The 18,441-nt window shown below is 37.6% G+C and overlaps 1 protein-coding gene across 1 annotated transcript in view; it reads right to left on the bottom strand.

Annotated features, from left to right (window-relative positions):
* Nucleotides 1-203: 203 nt before the first annotated feature.
* Nucleotides 204-18,441, bottom strand: part of LOC115484969 (t-complex 10 like 2) — a 30,214-nt gene continuing 11,976 nt past the window's right edge. The window contains 13 exon segments of the mRNA XM_050971879.1: nt 204-393; nt 1,270-1,390; nt 1,774-1,858; nt 2,561-2,640; nt 2,643-2,694; nt 3,558-3,671; nt 4,503-4,649; nt 4,916-5,022; nt 10,614-10,772; nt 11,741-11,747; nt 12,530-12,745; nt 14,970-15,049; nt 15,052-15,131. Coding sequence (XP_050827836.1) covers nt 204-393; nt 1,270-1,390; nt 1,774-1,858; nt 2,561-2,640; nt 2,643-2,694; nt 3,558-3,671; nt 4,503-4,649; nt 4,916-5,022; nt 10,614-10,772; nt 11,741-11,747; nt 12,530-12,745; nt 14,970-15,049; nt 15,052-15,131 — 1,438 coding nt within the window.

The raw sequence follows: 18,441 nt of genomic DNA, 5'->3' as shown, positions 1-18,441 counted from the left end.
GGGCATGACTGCATCTCCTTCAGTCTTCATTTCGTTCAGGTAATGTTATTCCAATGTAAGCACCAGTTACTGAGCCAAAGTAATTTCAGCCCTACAGATCCATCCATTCACTTTCACAAGTTAGATCTTCCTAGCAGTTCTGACCTGCCAAGAAAATCCCCTGAGCTGAAGGCTACTACAGTGCAGCCTTCTGTAGGGAGGAATCACCACTTCTCTAGGATGAGATTATCCTCCTCATCTTTCATTTGGACTCATCCAGTGGAGAATTTGGTTTCCTGTCTGACATTGCAGAACAGCGTTTTCATGGTGCCATCCAGGCACTCCCTCCTCCTGAACTGTGCAGTGTGACTCTCCCTTTGGCCATCACTGAATACCACTAGTTTATCTCTGTTCCTGAAAGAAGTAGCAACAAATTAAGTGATGAGAAAACACTGTCTTTTATTAACCTGTCTCACAGAGCTGTCTAACACAACTCAATGAAATAGGAAACTAATGTCAAGTGGAAAACCTCAGGGTTTACATGGAACGGCATTAGAGATCTGGTCTCACAAAAACACTTCAATTCGTAATATAATAGCTAATGGATGGTGAGATGCAAATTTTATATGACTTCATGAGGGGATCTCAAGGCATTTTGCAGGCAGAAAATCCATGTTACAGCAGGATCCTTCCTCTTTCTCAGAGGAGATGTGTAAGAGTTCCAAAGCTGTTTTTCTCATTTTGCATGGAGAAATAGAGAGACAATATAGATTCACAGAATATGACTAGAAAGACACTCACAAGGACACTCAAGTTCAATTCTTAAGTGATCCCTTTCAGGGATCAAACCCACAGCCTTGGTTTTGATAGCACTCTGCTGTAACCAACTGAGATAATCTCAATCCTTGCCCAATATTAGAGGGGGAGCCAAACACCTGGGAATAGAGCTCAGGAGTCCTCATCCTGAGTCCTTTAGTACCCACATTGCTAACACTGACAACTGGTGATCTCCCAGCTTCTCTGGCCAGGGTAAAGTTACATGGAATTAAATGAGGAATATTTCACAGTCATTTTGCCAGTGGTGAATCATCACTCATCGTTCAAGGTGGAAATGAATTTCCAGTGCCACATTCTTGCAAAACCCTTGTTAGATAACAAGGGTTATCTTAAAAATACTTTTCCCCTTCATCTGGAAATTTCCTAGCTATGCAAAATCCAACCACATTTCTAAATGTCAGTGTTGTTGCACCTGTGTCCAAAGTGTAGTCCCTGTTAGTTACACAGGATTACTTTTCTACTTTTAGTACTGTGACATCTGGGAAAAAAGTTTCCTTCAGTCCCTCACTGTAGAGGCATTTCACTGTGTGATCTGGGAACACAATTTCTTGTGTGCCATTAGGATAATGTTTTTCTATAGAAAAGACGATGTAAAAAGTCTGTCTAGTGTTCTTTCAGGTTGCCTTACACAAAGCTAGGTCAGGGTTTTTTTTTTTTTTTGACATTGTAGTGAGGATGTAAATTATATCTACAATACTAGTAAAAGAAATTAAAGAATCACATAATCAGATAATCAGAATTGGAAGAACTACATTTGCATTCCATTATTATATTTGCTTTGTAGGAGGAAACGGAGAAGTGAAGTGATGGAATATGCTGAAAGTGAAATGCAAAGACAATGTGAAATGGCAAGAAAACATTCAATCTGCTGGAGTCAGAATTCAAACTACACTTTCATAATAGAAATAAATTTGCACATACAGTTCACAGTATGAGTTAACCAGTTCACTTGCATACCTATCTAAATATTAGGGAACTGCAGCACCTCCAGGCCATCTGGATAAGCAGTGTGAGTTGTCTGTGCATCTGCATAATAATAAATCTGGAAGGAGAGTGAGTTGAGAGCAGCATATTCACAGTATTTGCATAAGCAGATTCAACCATAACAATGTGCTCAAAAATGAACCATCCTTAAAAAGTCATTTCAAGGTCATATTCTGCATCTCTCATCCATAAAAGTAGCTATGTTCACATTGCTGTTCCTTCCTCTCATTCACCCTCATGGTTGTGTGCAGATGCTGCTACTTTCACCTGTGTAGTGTGCAAGGGAACAGTGTGCACATGAAAGTCTTCCTCCCACCTCTATGCTCTCATCCATGAACTACTAATTTTAAAAAATCCCAATGCTGCAAAGGCCTCACTAATTTCCACTTTATCCCACAGTGTTATTATCTATTTTTATTTACATAACGCCAACATGGAAGAAACATCCATGCTACCTACTCTACAAAAGAATAGAAACCAGTCCTTGCTTCAGATGGCTGCCCATGCCCCTTGCCTTTGTTCAGTCTCCTGCTCAGCCAGCTTCGCATTTGTTCCTTTTTTGACTGATACTTTATGCCTTTCCACTTCTGTCTTTGTACATGAAACAGTTTCATGCTTCAGTTACATGCTCAGGGCTGTTAAAAGAACACCTTTCCTCATCAGTTACTCTCAGAATTGATGGATATAGATAAATTATAGAACCTTGCTGGAAAATCAGTTAATCAGTTTTTTTCCTTGAGGAAAATGAAGAGTTACCCACCACCTTCTGATCTGGTGTGATCTTCTTTACATCTCCATTGGAAAAGCTGATCATTGTCATCCTTTCATCAATCTCCTTTAAGTACTATCACAGAAAGTGAGGATTTGGTGTCCACCAGAAAGCACCTCTTCTACCTTCAAACACACAGAGATCCAATTCACATGAAGTCAAAGGAAACGAGCAGCACTGCGCTGCCTTCCAATTACATTGGATCTTGAAGGAAGTCATGCAACACCCTTGTATTTCAAAGGTTATCTCTTCAGAACAGGCATTATTTTTGCCTCATTTGTGTGTAAAAGAGGACAAAAGAAATTTTCTTTTCACAAGATGAACTTACTTGTAGCACATGTTCCAAGTTCTCACCCCACCACTTTGTTTTAAATGTTAAGCAAAATAAGGAATACAGCCCTGCAGCAATAGGGAAGACAGTCAGGTTTCTTCTTGACCAACTTTAGTGAATTATTGACCAGACTCATTTCATATATGCTTGCACATCTTCCACGCATGTCTCTCGAGAGATGCCTGGCTCTAGACTGTGTTAATCAAAATGATTGAATTTAATTAACCTAGATTGCTGATAAGGTAGGTTAAGAACCATTTCTTTCTATCATTTCATTTCTATCCCTGTATGCACCTTCAGTACTACAGAATTAATTTTGGCTGCATGCACAGACCTAAAAATTTACTTGAGACTTCTTATCAACTTCCTATCCACAGCAGGCAATAATGCCATTAATATGCTCTTCTACAAAAAGGGCACTAGTCAGAGAAGACTTCATACCCACCATAGCCTCTGGTTCATCATTTTTCCTGGTGACACTGTAGCAGTTGTTTCTGTTCAGGATATATTAAATACCATGGTATAATTCTTTCCTAACATTCAAAGAAGAAGGCAACCAGAAGATGCACTACAGCTTTGTCATACTGCTCCAATCTAATCAGAATTTTCACAAAAAGGGAATATCTCCCAACCAAAATAAAAGCTATTTTCTCCTACCTTTCCATCCTGATACTCTATTTTTTCCTGCACCTCTTCCCCATGCTTTCTCCTTTATTGATGTAACTTTGACCTTCTAGATAATATTGATTTTGGAGGTTATATTATGAAATCCTCAAAGTCAGTGCTATATAAACAGAAATGTTTTAAAAATATGTTAACTAAATTAAAACAACTGTGCAAAAAATTTATTTACTTTCATACACAGAGGAAAGATTCCCTTCTTTCTGGTATTTCCTCATATTTGCAATGAATTTTCATTTTTTATTTGTAACTAGAAATGTTGCGCACTAATTCTAGTTTCCTTCCATTTGCAAAGCAAAAGATAGCAAAACGGAAGTCAAAAAATGAGGTGATAAAAGTGGATTCTGGCAAAATTAAGCTGTACAAAATGGAGGGAATAAACACAGGAACAGAGAGCAGAACCCACTCTGAGTGGTGGGTTACTGATTTACAAAGAAAGGTATTTGCATTAGCTATAGTCACTCTTCCAAAACAAATCACACAGCTCTTAGCTGTTGGGTGGTGCTATCCATGTAACTAAGGGCTATTCTGGATGTTACAATTCCAATTTGCCATTACCATAAATGCTCTTTGCAGTCTGGCAGAGTAAAGGAGCCTTAAGTCAAGTGACATCTGGCACACAGTGTCCAGGGCAGTTACGAGCTGATGTTAATTACAGTTTAAAGAGGTGGTGAATTTTGAATTGTGGGATCTGAAGGGATAGGGAGAACTGCTCCCCACAGGGCAATGACATGCTTCACTAAATAACTATAAACACCAGGCTCAAAGTTGCCAGATCCATCTCTAAAGCGGTGTCTACTGCATAGCATAGGAAGTGGGAACAGAATACTTTCTTTTTCTTAGTGTGCTTTATTTCTCCTCACAGATGGAAAGAACACAGTTGCTGCTCATGTAAGAACTGGAATTTTTAGTTGCTCAAACCTTTACTTCATCGCCCAGAAAAGCAGGAGAACTGTCTGTAGATACTTTGCTGTCATATGCAGTTATGCCATTTCTCGTGTGTGTGGTCACAAAAGACACTTTATTCTGAGCTCTAAGCAATTTTCTTGTCTTTTTAAGAGCCTCTTCCTGAGACAAAATTAAATGTTAACTAACAACATAAATCTATTAATGTTCAACAGCTGTGCAGACATATATTGACAAAGGGATACAGCCTATTATTTGAAGCCATTGCAATATTGTTTTAAAGACTGCACTTATATAAGGAGTAAAGGCAAAAAAATAAAGCCAGGAGAGTATAGTTACCAAATGAATGGGAGTTAGCATGCTGTTTATGAAAACTTATACCACAGACTCACTGCAATTCTATTTTATAGAGTTACATGGCAAAATACCTCTGTTTCTTCATTGTTCTTGCAGGGTACAAAGCTGCAATTGTCTTTCCTGCAGTTATGTGAGAGGAAGGTGTCTTCTGTGCTGTATGAAATGGACAAAGGTGTCCCTGTAAGAAAAATCAAAGAAAAAGGAGTCTTTGAAAGCACATGAAAATTGCTGAATAACATTTCCATACCTATCCCAGGCTTTTTAAAGATGCTAGCTCTCAGAGTCTTGCAATACTTTGCTACTTACACTGATAATGTTGGCTAACAGCTTGTCTATCCTTCCAAAGGTGCTTTGTCCTGGACCAAAATGAAATGCAGTCCACATCCATACTTCCACCTCCTGAACCTCTGGGACAACAAACTCATTAAGTAGGTGGCAGCACAATCTGGTTTCCAACCATTCTATGTTTTGATCTCATACATCTCCATCAGTCAAGGCTGACATAAGACCTGCAGGACCCTAAGGGATGTGTGAGCCACAGAAGGGAAATGAGATGCGAAAATTTTCAACCAAAGAGTAGCAGTAATTTAGACTGGAAAGATCAAGGAGACTCAAAAGAATTTCCCCAATTTTTCATGCAGACCTTAGAGCAGAGCACAGAGAAAACATAAAATATTCCTGCATGACCACTGTGAGATACTTGGGATTTACAGGATTTACACAGAGGCTCTCAAGTGTTTGCAGCTCCCACGTACATGATGGTAAGGAACAAAGAAGCAATCCAAAAAGAGTTGGAAATGGCACCAATAACTCTGATTTTGAAGTGTGTCACACACTGAAGAGGGGCTGCTTGAGAAGATGCATGTAAGCTATTAATGGAAATAATGTATTTGCCATCAGCTTCCTTTACTCAAGTCCATGAACTATTGCTCAAGGAACATGGGACTGGAAAAGCAGAGACAGGAAAACTGCATTGCTCCTTCTCTGATAACAAATGGTCAATGTTTGATAGCTGTAAAATTTTCTCCATGTGATCGGTGAAATTTAGGGTATCTGCTCCTGCTGTGGTTGGTGATGCCTTATTTATATTAATAAATGACATTTCAATTTAATGTATGCTTACAGGGAAGAAGTCAAGAAAGCAATCCTATTGCAACAGCAGAAAACTGTAGGATTTTAAAAGGCTAAAATTTTCCTCCAAGCATAAAAGAGTTTTCAGCAAGAGAAAGGCAACTGATTACCCCTTTCAGACAAGGTTGCTAGAAAGTACATAAATTAATTGAATTTATTGTTAAAAAAAATATAATTTATATTTTACATTTGGAGATATTTTCTGCAGGCAGATTCTGTGGATATGCCTGAGTTCTTCAAACATAATCAGGTTTTCAAATGAAAGTGGATGGGCAAACTGTCAAAATATGCATGGGACTTCAGCTTGAGACAAAAGGTATAGAACTGAGGACCTTTAAGACTGTTTCTGATTAAGAGATATTAGCTCAGAAATTCCAGAAAGAAGAAAGAAAGAAAGAAAGAAAGAAAGAAAGAAAGAAAGAAAGAAAGAAAGAAAGAAAGAAAGAAAGAAAGAAGAAAGAAAGAAAGAAAGAAGAAAGAAAGAAAGAAAAGAAGAAAGAAAGAAAGAAAGAAAGAAAGAAAGAAGAAAGAAAGAAAGACACAATCCCTCATTTCATTGCAAAATATCTCAAGACTGAAACTGCCAAATCATTTAAAAGGACTTGAAAAGCCATTGCAGCAGTTTCACAGCAGCTCAAACCAATTTCAGCCCAGATTGCTGGAGTCTCACTCCTCTTCTGTCCCCAGCCACGTGTTTCCAGTCCCTCCTTTGTGAGGCATCAGCAGCTACAGAGAGGAATTAACCTGGTTCATTGAGTAGAGTCAGGCAGGGATGAACTCTTTTCTTGCTGCCTGGTTAGTTTTGAGCCAGCTGGCTCACCATCTTCAGAAACTGCCAACAGGGCCACAGCAGCTCAAATATTCATCAGCTTCAGCGAGACACAAACACCTGGCAGCATTTGTTTTCCTTGTGATTTTTTATAGAAAGAATGTTGCAATTCAAGCTTTTAAAAACCTTAGATAAACCTTAGATAAAACTAATAAATAGAATATGCCTTATGGCTAGATGTAGTCAGAGAAAGTAGCACTGTTTCTGTGAAGATGATGAGATGTATCAGCCAATTCAGCTAAAGGAGCATCCATGCAGAACAGTGCTAGTACTCCAGCTTGTAACACATGCAATTGTAAAAGCCAGATTTCATTTTTTATGCATTGCATACACTAGCATACCTATTTTTAAAGCAATAATGTCAAAGGAATCCAGACAGGCTTACATGAATCACATGCAGTTTCTGTTTTCATTCAGAGGAATGTCAGTCTAAGAGATCATTTGAAAATTCAGGGCCATCACTGTATCCCAGGCAACCACTACAACTTTGTTCTGCACTTTTTAAGAAACTCAAGCATTTGGTCTAATCACACATGGCTGGGTTCTTGATAAAGATTCTTTCAATTCCATCACTTTCATGAAGAAAGCCACCAAATTATCTCAGTTTTTTTAAAATTGGAAATATGTGGATGACCAGTAAATTCATACCCTTGATGCAAAGGGGCTACAGGGTTAGAGGAAGAAGCAATGTCCCAACATGCACAAGCTTGATAGGTTTTTTTCCCAATCTTCACAGAAAAAAAAAAAAATATTAATCACCTGATCAGCTGGTGACAACAAAAGAGGTATAGTTTAGTTATGAAACTCAACTTCATAAAAGAACATATAGGCCGTTCATTCTGCATCTTCGTCATGGGAGCTAGGGAAACACAGTTTGAATTGCCACCAGGGACACTGATCCTCCTCTTGGCAAAAGCAGGGACCTCTTGAAATTCTTCTAGTCCTACAGATCTATGCTATCAGGAAGGCAGTGGAGAACAGGAGGAGGAATTGTTACTGCGTGTCCAACTAGACTGCAAGAATTCTAAAAATATGTTCTACTGGATCTTCATGCTCAACCAAAACCAGTTACATTTTCTAATAAGCTTTTGCCTCCCAGCTGTTAATACCTACAATTCTTCATCAATTTGTCCCAGAAATCTCTCACTTGTCAGTTCCCATAAATAAGGATCTCTTGTTACCTTCAAAGATCACAGTTTGTGTTATGTAGGGTTCACATTCCCTCTAACAAATCAAAAATTTGAAAAAAAGCAACAAGTACTCATGGATAAAGCAGTGAAGTTCAAATGCTATGAAACTCCGTTTACATATTCACAGACCTTCCCTACTTGAGGGTTAATGATTTGTCAGAAGAATGTTCATAGGCAAGGAAATAACATGCTTGGAGGTCATCAAAATCCTTGCAAGATTAGACAGCAAAATCCATCTAAGATTGAAAGTAAGCATATTTGACCTTGGCTGAAACATTAAGAAATGCTGTCAGTATATCTTTCAGTGGAATTCTCCATCCCTCCTTCCACTTCCAACCCTGCCAGGCAAATAAATTCATCTTTTTTCACAGAAATAATGAAAATCTATCTAGAGATGCATGTTGGGCAGGAAACTGGCAACTTGTTCTAGCTAATGCACTGCATTCAGAAGTCAAGTTGTTTTCATAGTGTTCATATTAGCCAGCATTAATAATTAATAAATAATAACTATTTTGGCCCATCTGTTCATTCTTTCATAGTCTGCAAGAATCACTAATGATATGCAGTTAAAATGGACATTTCTCTTGCCTCACTAAAGCACAATTTGAATTGGACAGTTCCTCACCAGCTAGGTCATGTTACAGCACAAATAGAGGTCATCCTTAAAAGTATTATGGATAACCAGAATACATATTTTTCAGAGATGTGAACTATTACTTGGTTATGTTTTTTTCTTTTACTTCATAAAATCATGTCTACAAAAAATTTGTATCCTTAACAAAGATACAAACTGACCATTATTCAGAGTGCTTGCCAACTCTTTTTGTGCATATCCTCAAATTCTATTAGATTTGACAAAAAAAGTCAGATGGCAATTTGTTCTTGGTTACAGCTGATTAAACTCACCAGTCCAAGCTAGTTTTAACTTACATATGTTGTAGAAGACATGCATGTCTTCTTCCAACCCTAGAATCATAAAATATTTTAGGTTGCAAAAGACTCTCAGATCATCAGTTCCAGCCACTGACACAGAACTGTCAACTCCACCACTAAACCATGTCCCAAAGTGCCATATCCACACTTTTGTGGACAGTGCCAAGGATTCCACCACTTCTCTGTTCAGTCCATTCCAATGCCTGACAACCCTTCTGGTGCTCAAGGTCATTCCATTCGCTTAGATGCATTCCAATGCTCAGTTTCTCAGTTTTGGATAGAAGTAGGATGATAGTTTTTTTAACCTATATCCAAAATTCAGAATTGTCCAGATTCACAGGATCTGTGAGGGAAAGCACCCACCTGCTAGAAAAAGAGCTCAAATGCAAAGAAAATGCAAGAGAGTAATCATGCGGAGATCTATTGCTATGACACGGATTTGGGGCTTCTGTTCAATATTCCATTTACCTGCAACTTCAATTCTAGAGTCAAACAATTGGCAGCCACTCTATTCACTGTAAAGTCTTTCTGTGCCATCAGATCAGATAAAGAGCATGTGTCTCTGTCAAACATTTTAGAGTTCACTCAGGACATCTGGGCACTATGCCCACCAGTCTAGCTCATGCTTGTGCTGGATTCCAGTTGGACTGGATCCAGTCCTGGTGAGATGGTGAAAGCCCAGATAGCAGTGAGCCCAAAAGTCTGCTGTCCTCAACTTCCCCCTTCTCAAGACTGTTGCTGAAGTCACAATTTTTATTGCCCGTGGCTGTGTGCCAGAGGAGGAAATGATCAATATCTCTTTTCTTATCTGGAACCGTATAAAATTCACTGAATTTACTGTCTAGCGACTTTCAAACCCAGACACGCTGTCATGCTCACTATAGTGGAACAGTTGCCTCCCTTCTCATCTGATATATTTTGCATTTTATTTCAGTCTCTATACAGGCAGAGAGCAGAGTGTGTTGGCTAATCTAAGCTTTCCCTTAGCCAAAGGAATAGTTTCCAGTAGAGAAGATGAATTTCAGAGAGATTGTACACTTGAACAAAGCATAGATTTCAACCAAATCTGACCAAAAGTGAGAAAAGGGACTTGCAATATCCAAGGTGCCCATAATATGAACTAAGAAATACAAAGCCAAAAGAAAGAAAAGCATAAAGAGATATTTAGATATCTCAATTCTAACCATGGAGATGTGTTAGAAATATGGTAAGCTGGCTGTAGAGGAGCTGTCATGGGCACACCTGCCGGAAATAAGCATCTCACTTGACATACTGAGCTATCTTGTCACAACTTGTAAAAATCAGAGTGGTTTTCCCACTGAGTTGAACTGAGAGAAGGACACTGTTACATATTGGCAAGTAAAGCTTTGAACAGCAAAATACTAGATTTATGGTTTGCCAAGGCAAGGGGAATCCCTGTAAAATCAGCCTGAGGAGTAGCAGGTGCAACAAGTTTGGAAAACTCTTTGAAAACAACACACAATTCAGATAGATCTAGAAAAGAGAGAGGGAAAATGTTTTTTCTCGTGCTACTGCAAAACCAGAAGAAAATCTACAATTCATGAATTCATATTTATGCACATGCAAGAAAATATGATCATGTTCATACACACTGTCATTTGTGGAAATTTTGATTCCAAAGAATGTTCTTTTAAATATGCATTTGCAACTCTGGAAAGTGACTACTGGTAACAGGGATGCACTCTTTATTATTCACATCTCTAAGGAAATGTTTTTGCAAAGATGTCTTCAGCCCCATGTGAAAGATGATGTGGCTCTTGGAATATCATGGAGATGAGCTTTCTTCTGGTGGGGATGAAGATGCTGTCCCTCACAGAATAGCTTCTGAAACATAGTGGAGAATTTGTTATAAATATGTAGTTTTAAGTTCAAGTCACACATAGTAGAATCAGACAGCCTTCAAAGACATCTGACTCAAATTTAAAGCCATTTTCTTTTCATAAAAATTATGAGATTTAAACACAATAAATGAAATTCCACATGCTGTTCTGCTAGAGTCTGAAATCCCCCACTATCAGACAAAAAGTTTGTAGGTACCATCCTAGCATCTTCATATAGAGTATGCTAGTATTACTTTCACACAACAAAAATATTCAGTATCTTGAGTAGAAGTTTTACATCAGCAAAGTGGTAGAAATAAAACAGAAATCCAACAGCAGAAGTTACTTAGCTTTTTCTTATCCTTGCTTTTATTGTAATTTTTTATGGGTTTGGGGTTTTTTTTGTTTTGTTTTTTGTTAGGTTTTTTTTTTTGTAGTTGTGACTAATCTTTTTTTTTTCTCTGACCTTCACAATCTATAAAATGACGAGTCATAAGAGCAGGTAGGTTTGGGAAAAGTAAAAATAGAGTGAAATTTAACTTCAAATTGCATTTTCAATGAAATTTAAGTGTTAGGTGAAAAATTTCAGTAATGGGTACATTACAATCAAATAAAAAAAGAGACACAACACTTCTTCACTCCAATAAAGCGAAGGACAGGTTTGTTGGTGGTTCTAACATTTTTTAAAGATACCTTACTAGAAATTAGATTTGAAAATTAGAGAAATGCCTAAGAGAAAATGGCTCAATTTAATTTCCTTCTAAGTTTGGCCATTCTGCAGAAGTGTAGGGTTCATCTCATCAGACTATACCACCTAGGAGATAATTATTTTTTCACACATAGGATAAAACTGATCCCTCAAAGCATGTATTTTTCTCCCTTGAATACACAAATGGAAAAGAAATTACTCACTCAACCCAAATTAAAGGGGTTTTTTGAATTCTAGTCTGAACCATTTAATTTCACCAAGACTTGCTATCTCAAGTGTAAAAAGTGAGTGACTTAATTTCCTTTTACTCTTTTACAAGAAGTTACTCAGTTATATACTGATGGAACAAGTAAATCCCTACAAGTACATTCAAGCAAGTGAAATATTGAATAAAAAAATTACAAGACACTCTGTAAACCTATGATTAAATAATTTTGATTTCCAGAGATTAGCAAAGACATTTACGTTAGCCAGCTGTATTTTCCACCCTGTTTATCCCTCCTTCTTCATCCTAGAGTAACTCCTATTTAAGAATTCAACTTGTGCCTCTGCAAGGCAGGCCACTGATGCTGTTTCCTTCCAGAAAGTTCACAGCAGTTTGAAATTTACAATTTAAAATAAGAACTAAGATTTAATAGAAGGTCCTGCTATATTTTTTTCCAGGCTGAAGAGATGCTTTATTGAACAGGTCAATGACACTATATATAAAGAGTAGAATTATTTTCAGGAGGCTTTTTAGAAAGCTTTAATTTAGTCACTGAAAGTAAATTAATTATCTAGACTTCTTTTCTAGTTAGTGGAGGGAGACACCTGACCTAAGAGTCTGTGATAGGCTGGCTGCATCACCTGGCAAAACTGCACACCTCCTGGATAAAAAGGCTAGGTGGAAGAGGGCCACACAAAGAGTGTATTTTAACATGGCTTACTGTAGAGCTGACTTTCCCCCCTTCAGGCTAAGCAAGAGTGGAGGGACAGTATTCACACATGACAGCTCCAAAAAAAAAACTACTGAATTTTTCAAACAGTATTAAGCAGAGAGTATCTTACAGTACCAGGGTCTCTGATTTTCTGTCCATGAAAGTTTTAGCTTTGGGGGTTTTTTCTGCTTTCTGTCTCTGATGTTGTGAAGCTCTGAGCTCATCTCGAAGCTCCAAATTCTGCCTGGTCAGCAGCTCAGCCTGGTCTCTCAGTTTGCTGCAGGCAGCATGCCAGTAGGACTCAGCTCTCTTGAACTCCTCCTGCAGTCCAGCAATCTGCTGTTTTAACATCTATCAGTGAAAAAATAGAAGTGTGCCATGTCATTGCCTGCTCTGAATTAGGCATGCCCATCTTGCATACCCAGAAGCAAGCATGGAGCCTTTTGTTCTGCTTAAAGGTCTACAGTATTAAGGTGTGCAATAAAAAACCAATCACATTTGAAATTATTTCAACAAAGAAACTCCCCCCTCCAAAAAAAAAAAAAAAACAAAAACAAGCCAACAAAAAACTTTGCAAACTCCCACATTTAAAACAAACCAATTGTTGCAAAATGAGCAGACACAAGTCTGTGCTGAAGAAAATAATGAAATTCAAATTTATCATGCAAATAATCAGCATTAAATGTCAATGTCTTTAAGAAAAGGCTAGAATGCAAGGTAGAGTTCAATGACAAGAATGGCAGGAAATCAGATCTTCATCTGGTTAAAAGGGGACTGGAATACTTAGATCCTTCTCACAAACAGCAGGGGATTGCAAAGACACAATTTTCAACTGAATTGAAAATGAAAGTAATGAAATTTGGAGATGACATTTCCATATGCATCCATCTCCATTATTTTTGTCTTCTCCCTTCTTCCTTCACCCATGCTGATGCAAACACTTAGTCCTTTTCCTTCAGGGCACTAATGCTGAATAGTGCAAAGAGAATACTGGTGGAGGAGAGCTAGAAATGTGCAGTTTGCTCTGCAGTCAACCAATTGTCAAATGCAACCCTTTCTCACTTTGCCTTCACTTGTGTGTCTGCCCATTTGCTCCTGATCACATTCCTTTCTTGGCTGTGAGCTGCCACTTCTGTATTTGGCACATCCAGACACTTTCTAGAAGAAGAAGACTTCTGAATTTGAGAATTCCAGAGATAAATAACTGCAAAATATTTTGGGTTTTTTTGTTGGTTTTTTTTTTTTTTTTTTTTGTGGAAAATTAAATTTTTGAACCTACACTCATTATGTATTTCAGGTGGGAGCAAAAAATGAAAACAATTCTATCAAATTCCATCTCTAGAGCTAGGGATAGTCAAGAAACACAACTATTCCCTGGCAAAAATTCTAATTTTTTTCTCTAAACCTAGGTGAAAAGAAAACTGATATTTTAAAATATTGTTCAGAGAGTACATTCAAAACACTTAAAATCAAAATACTAAAATGGCCTCACTGAAACATTTCCTGTTGAAAATGCAAATTGTAGACAAATATGCAAGAAAAGGAGAAAAAACATTCACTATATGTATGGTCCAAAAATGTGTATCTCAAAAATGTACAAATGAAAAATAAAGTATAGAAATTTTGAACAAAGTACTGTGTTGCCAGTTTTAATTGTTCTGAAACTTTTTTGATCAAGAAAGTAATTTAAATTGTCAGTTTGCTGTCAAATATATCAGTTTGGTTTAGACATCCTTTTGCAGCAGAACATTGTTCCAGACATTTCTGAGCTTTCCTATTGCCCATTCTTTTATTTTGTAAAAATATGTCTTTCAGCTGCCCCATCTCTGTTATTGGTTTCACATGGCTTACCATTTTTTTCTCTGCTTATCAGTGACTCTTGTAGAAAATTGCCCCTCAAGTCATATTATGTCTAGTTGTTTTTAATAGGGATAATGGCCACAGATAGTCTGAGATGATTTTATCACTAACGAATCTGAAATAAAGTCTTTAAAAAGATAGAATCCCCTATAGGAATTCAGAAAAAAAAACATAATGAATGACTTGGGGATATTATTAGGCAGGTTAGATTGTTAGACCAGGGCTAGGTATCATAAAAATACCCCAAAGCAAAGATCAGGATAGTTTAAAGACAAAAATAATAACGAATCCTCAGCACAGAAATGAGAATGATGGCCATTAACTGTGCTGCATGTGGCACAATAAGTCCTAATATTTACAAGTAGGAAAGTTCACTATGCAGGAGTTGGAAATTTTTCAAGGGTCAGATCAACTGAGCAAATCAGTACAAGGAAGTATGAGGAACATGGGAATATTTTAACATCTTAAAAAATGGTAGGCACAACCTAATTTTTTTTTCTTGCACAAAAGAAAGGGATGTACATTTAAATCACAAACCAAAGCAATATATGATTAAAATAAAATCTTCTCTGTATATCTAACCATCCTAAATAAGTAGCATCAATAATTTGCCATGTGTAGAAAATGGAAAGATACAGGCAAAAACACAGGATGTTTGTATGGAAGGATATTAATTGATAAGAACTGCATATTTATTCTGCAGAAGACAGCTTACTTGCATTTCTTCTGATTTCACATATTCTCCAGTGACTCTAGCTGTTCCTTTGAACTTGCTCTGGGCAATTTTTTCTCTCTACAGTGAGCTTGATCTCTATTGTATTCCAAAGGGTGAGTCAACTCCTGGCTCCTGACAGTCTCGAGCTGGTCTATTCATGTTCTGTTCACAAAATAAACAAAGAGTATGAAACTGGCAAATGAGACTGTAATGAACGACTGTCTTCAAATGTACCTTCTTTGGGCATGATCTCTTGGAGGCTGACACTGCTGGGAGTAGCAAGCAGTTATCAGCACTTGTCAAAATTAAGGTACTTCCTTAATGCATGCGTTCACCTCCAAAATTTGTTCTATTTAGCAGCTGGAAAGAGTTCTAATTGAAATTTTTGACAATGTAATGACCGTGAACTTAGAGGCTTTCAAACATGTTTTGTATTCAGATGGCTAAATTAGGGCAGACCTGTAGAAGGCACAGCTTGTTACCTGCCAGCATATCTGTGAAGCCCTGGAATCATCCAAAGCTGGGGACTGGGATGTACTTTCATCTGCCCAGTCATTATTACAAGTCAGATTAGCCATGGACCTGAATGAAATGGGATAAAGTATTTACTTTCCACAGGAAAATAGACTCCAAGAGTTAAATGTGGGTGCTCAGAAGAGATTTGCCTTTGAACTCAATGGCTCAAGACTGACCTGGAAATGCACTTAACACTCAGAAACGTGGGAAGAATACAATCTTTACATATCCTCAAGCAGAGCTTATTTATTTCACTGTGATCTAACTTCTTAGTTAATTTTTAATCTGACATGAAATTATTTGTGGGCTTCCTGCTAACAAATAAAAAGTGAGCTTCCAGCTCCCTTCATGACGTACAGCCACCATCTGTCCTTCACCATTAATCGAAAAGAAACACAAACTACAGGCACATAACCTCAGCCCTGAGGCAGCCTTGACCTCATGTTTCCTCTCAGTAACAGAGTTTAGCACCCCAGGAGTAAAATGTGAAAGTTCTCACAGATACTAAGAGAAAAACAAACTCCCTGTATTCTGATGCTCTTTGTAATTAATTACCTAATGTCATTGCTGTTGCTGATTTCTATTCTAAATAAACTTGACTAATATTCTGGTTAAAAGCAGGAAGGAGAAAGCCTCAGCAACAGTCAATATAAGTATTAATTCTCCTCAAAATAATCAAAGTGAATGAGCAAACAGAGCCCATGTGGGATTATGTCCAGCCTACCACTCCTTCATATCCAGACCAGTTACTCTGAAACACAATGCACCACAAAAAAAGTAAGATGCAAGATCTATGTATACCATTTTCCACTGCAGAATGAACAGTACTGTGTTAAGTCAAGGCCAGAAAACAGGCCCTGACCTGAGGAAATACAATAACCAAGGATACCAGGAGCACTTGAGACACTTCTTTGGAGCTGCTGACAACAGTTCATAACCCAGCTGTAAATTACAAACAGGAGCTAGGTGCAGAACACAGAAAATGCATTAGAAATGGCTAAGCACTTTGCACAAACTGAAATTCTTGCTTGCATGCCGGGCACACCTCTGCATGAGGAAAATTGAGACAGGGCTGCCTGTGAAGCAAGAACATACATGAAGCAAAAGTCTTTTTTCTGAGACAAGGTTTTTCAGCAAGATGCAAGTAGGAAAAACTAAATCATCCACCAACACATTGGCTGCTGCCATTAGTCCAGAAAGTGTGCAGATTCCATACTATAAGGAAATTGTGTATTAAAAAAAGACAAACAAGATCCTCTTGTTGGAGGAACAAGAAAATAACCATCACAGAATCCTCTTGGCTGACACCAAGTGCCAGCAGAGCCACCTCAGTGCTGCAGGGGTGGAGGCACAGGTTGATGCCTTGAGCACTGTCCAGGCTCTCTTAGGCACCAGACACACACACAAGACACTACATCCCAACTGGTTTTACCCTCTTGCTTATATTATTTGTGCCTGGAAAAGTCTGGAAACAAAGCGCTTGGAAACAAAGGAATGGATAGGTTTGGGCAGGTTTGGGCATGTTGTGCTGCTCTGAAAAGGATTTTCATTGCTTCCAGCCAGCTCAAGTTGTCATGCAGCACAAGTAAACTGCTATCAATGGGCAGTCATCTTGTGCTCCTAACAGGGTTGCTGATTTAAAAATACAAAGCAGATTTTTGGATTGCATAAGTCAGCACGGGGCCAAGCATGACAAGCTGCCTTTTGCAATTAGTTTTAGCTCATAAATTAGAAAAAGTGAGTGAAAAGATGTACACATTATACTGGGCAGGCATTTTTGGATCAACATCTGTGTGGAAATGCTAGGGGCTACTGTGGCTAATGACATGAATAAATCCATGCAAGCTCTTTTAAAAATATGTGTTATTATGAAAAAGTCAAAGTAATTGCATTGGTAAGGCAGCACGAGCAGCAGGCAGAGAATACAGTGCTGGCAGAATTTGGCACTGCAGTAATTCTGCACCAGTACATCACTCCACAGTCAAAATTTACAGCAGTAAAAGTAAAAGCAGCACTTAATTTCATTAGAAGTTTCATGAATTGCCAGATCCCACAAATACATCTGGAACACCTCTCATGGTCAACAAGACACACAGAAGGATCTTTAATGAAATCATTAATTTTTAATGCAGTGAAAGCAATTTGTTGAAAGGCAGCAAGAGGAGAAAATGACACAAACCAATAAATGCAAAATACCCTTTTTCACTATTCCCATCATTTTGAAAAGAAGAAGAATAGACAAGCAGATCTGAAAAATTATTTTTTACTTTGCATAATATAGCAAAAAATCAAAATCAATAAATTATGCTAATTTTGCACCAATTAGGAGCTAGTTTTGAAATGCTAGTTTTGAAAAGCATCTCCCCTGTGTTTATAGTAGATGGCACCTACTAATTTCTAACAGATTTCATCACATTAAAAATTCGTATTTGATTTGATTATAAGCAAGCTCAGTTTTTATTAGAGGTATTTGTATAGCCTACAATTAGTTAGTGCTGTCAAGACACTTCCATTACAAACCCCATAATTCCAAAATTATTAATTGCAGGAATTTTGTGTTAAAAAATTATTTTTCTTCCATGAAGATGTAAACAAAAAACAAATCAAAATAAAACTTTTACAGCATTTAGTAATTACAAATTACAAAAGCAACTCTCTTGAATTTTCAACTTAAATTTATTTGGTATCAAATACATTGTCATTCTGATCCAAAGATTGGTGCTCCTGAAATAAGAATGCTGTTGGCATTGATGTGTGCTCTACAGTTTTTGTTAACCTCAGAAATATGAGCTACCCTGATGTGAATGTGAGAAATTTATCCTTTACTCCATCAGCAGCCTGATCTTATTAAAAAAAAAAATAATTAGCGTGAGTTCTTTCTGCTCTCACTGTAATCCAAAGATATTCAGCAAATTATGGGAAGCATTTGGCATTACTCAGCTTTAGACCCTAACTG

The sequence above is a fragment of the Serinus canaria genome, chromosome 3, assembly GCF_022539315.1.
Source record: "Serinus canaria isolate serCan28SL12 chromosome 3, serCan2020, whole genome shotgun sequence".
Taxonomy (NCBI): Eukaryota; Metazoa; Chordata; class Aves; order Passeriformes; family Fringillidae; genus Serinus; species Serinus canaria.
This window is presented reverse-complemented; position numbering and strand designations above follow the sequence as displayed.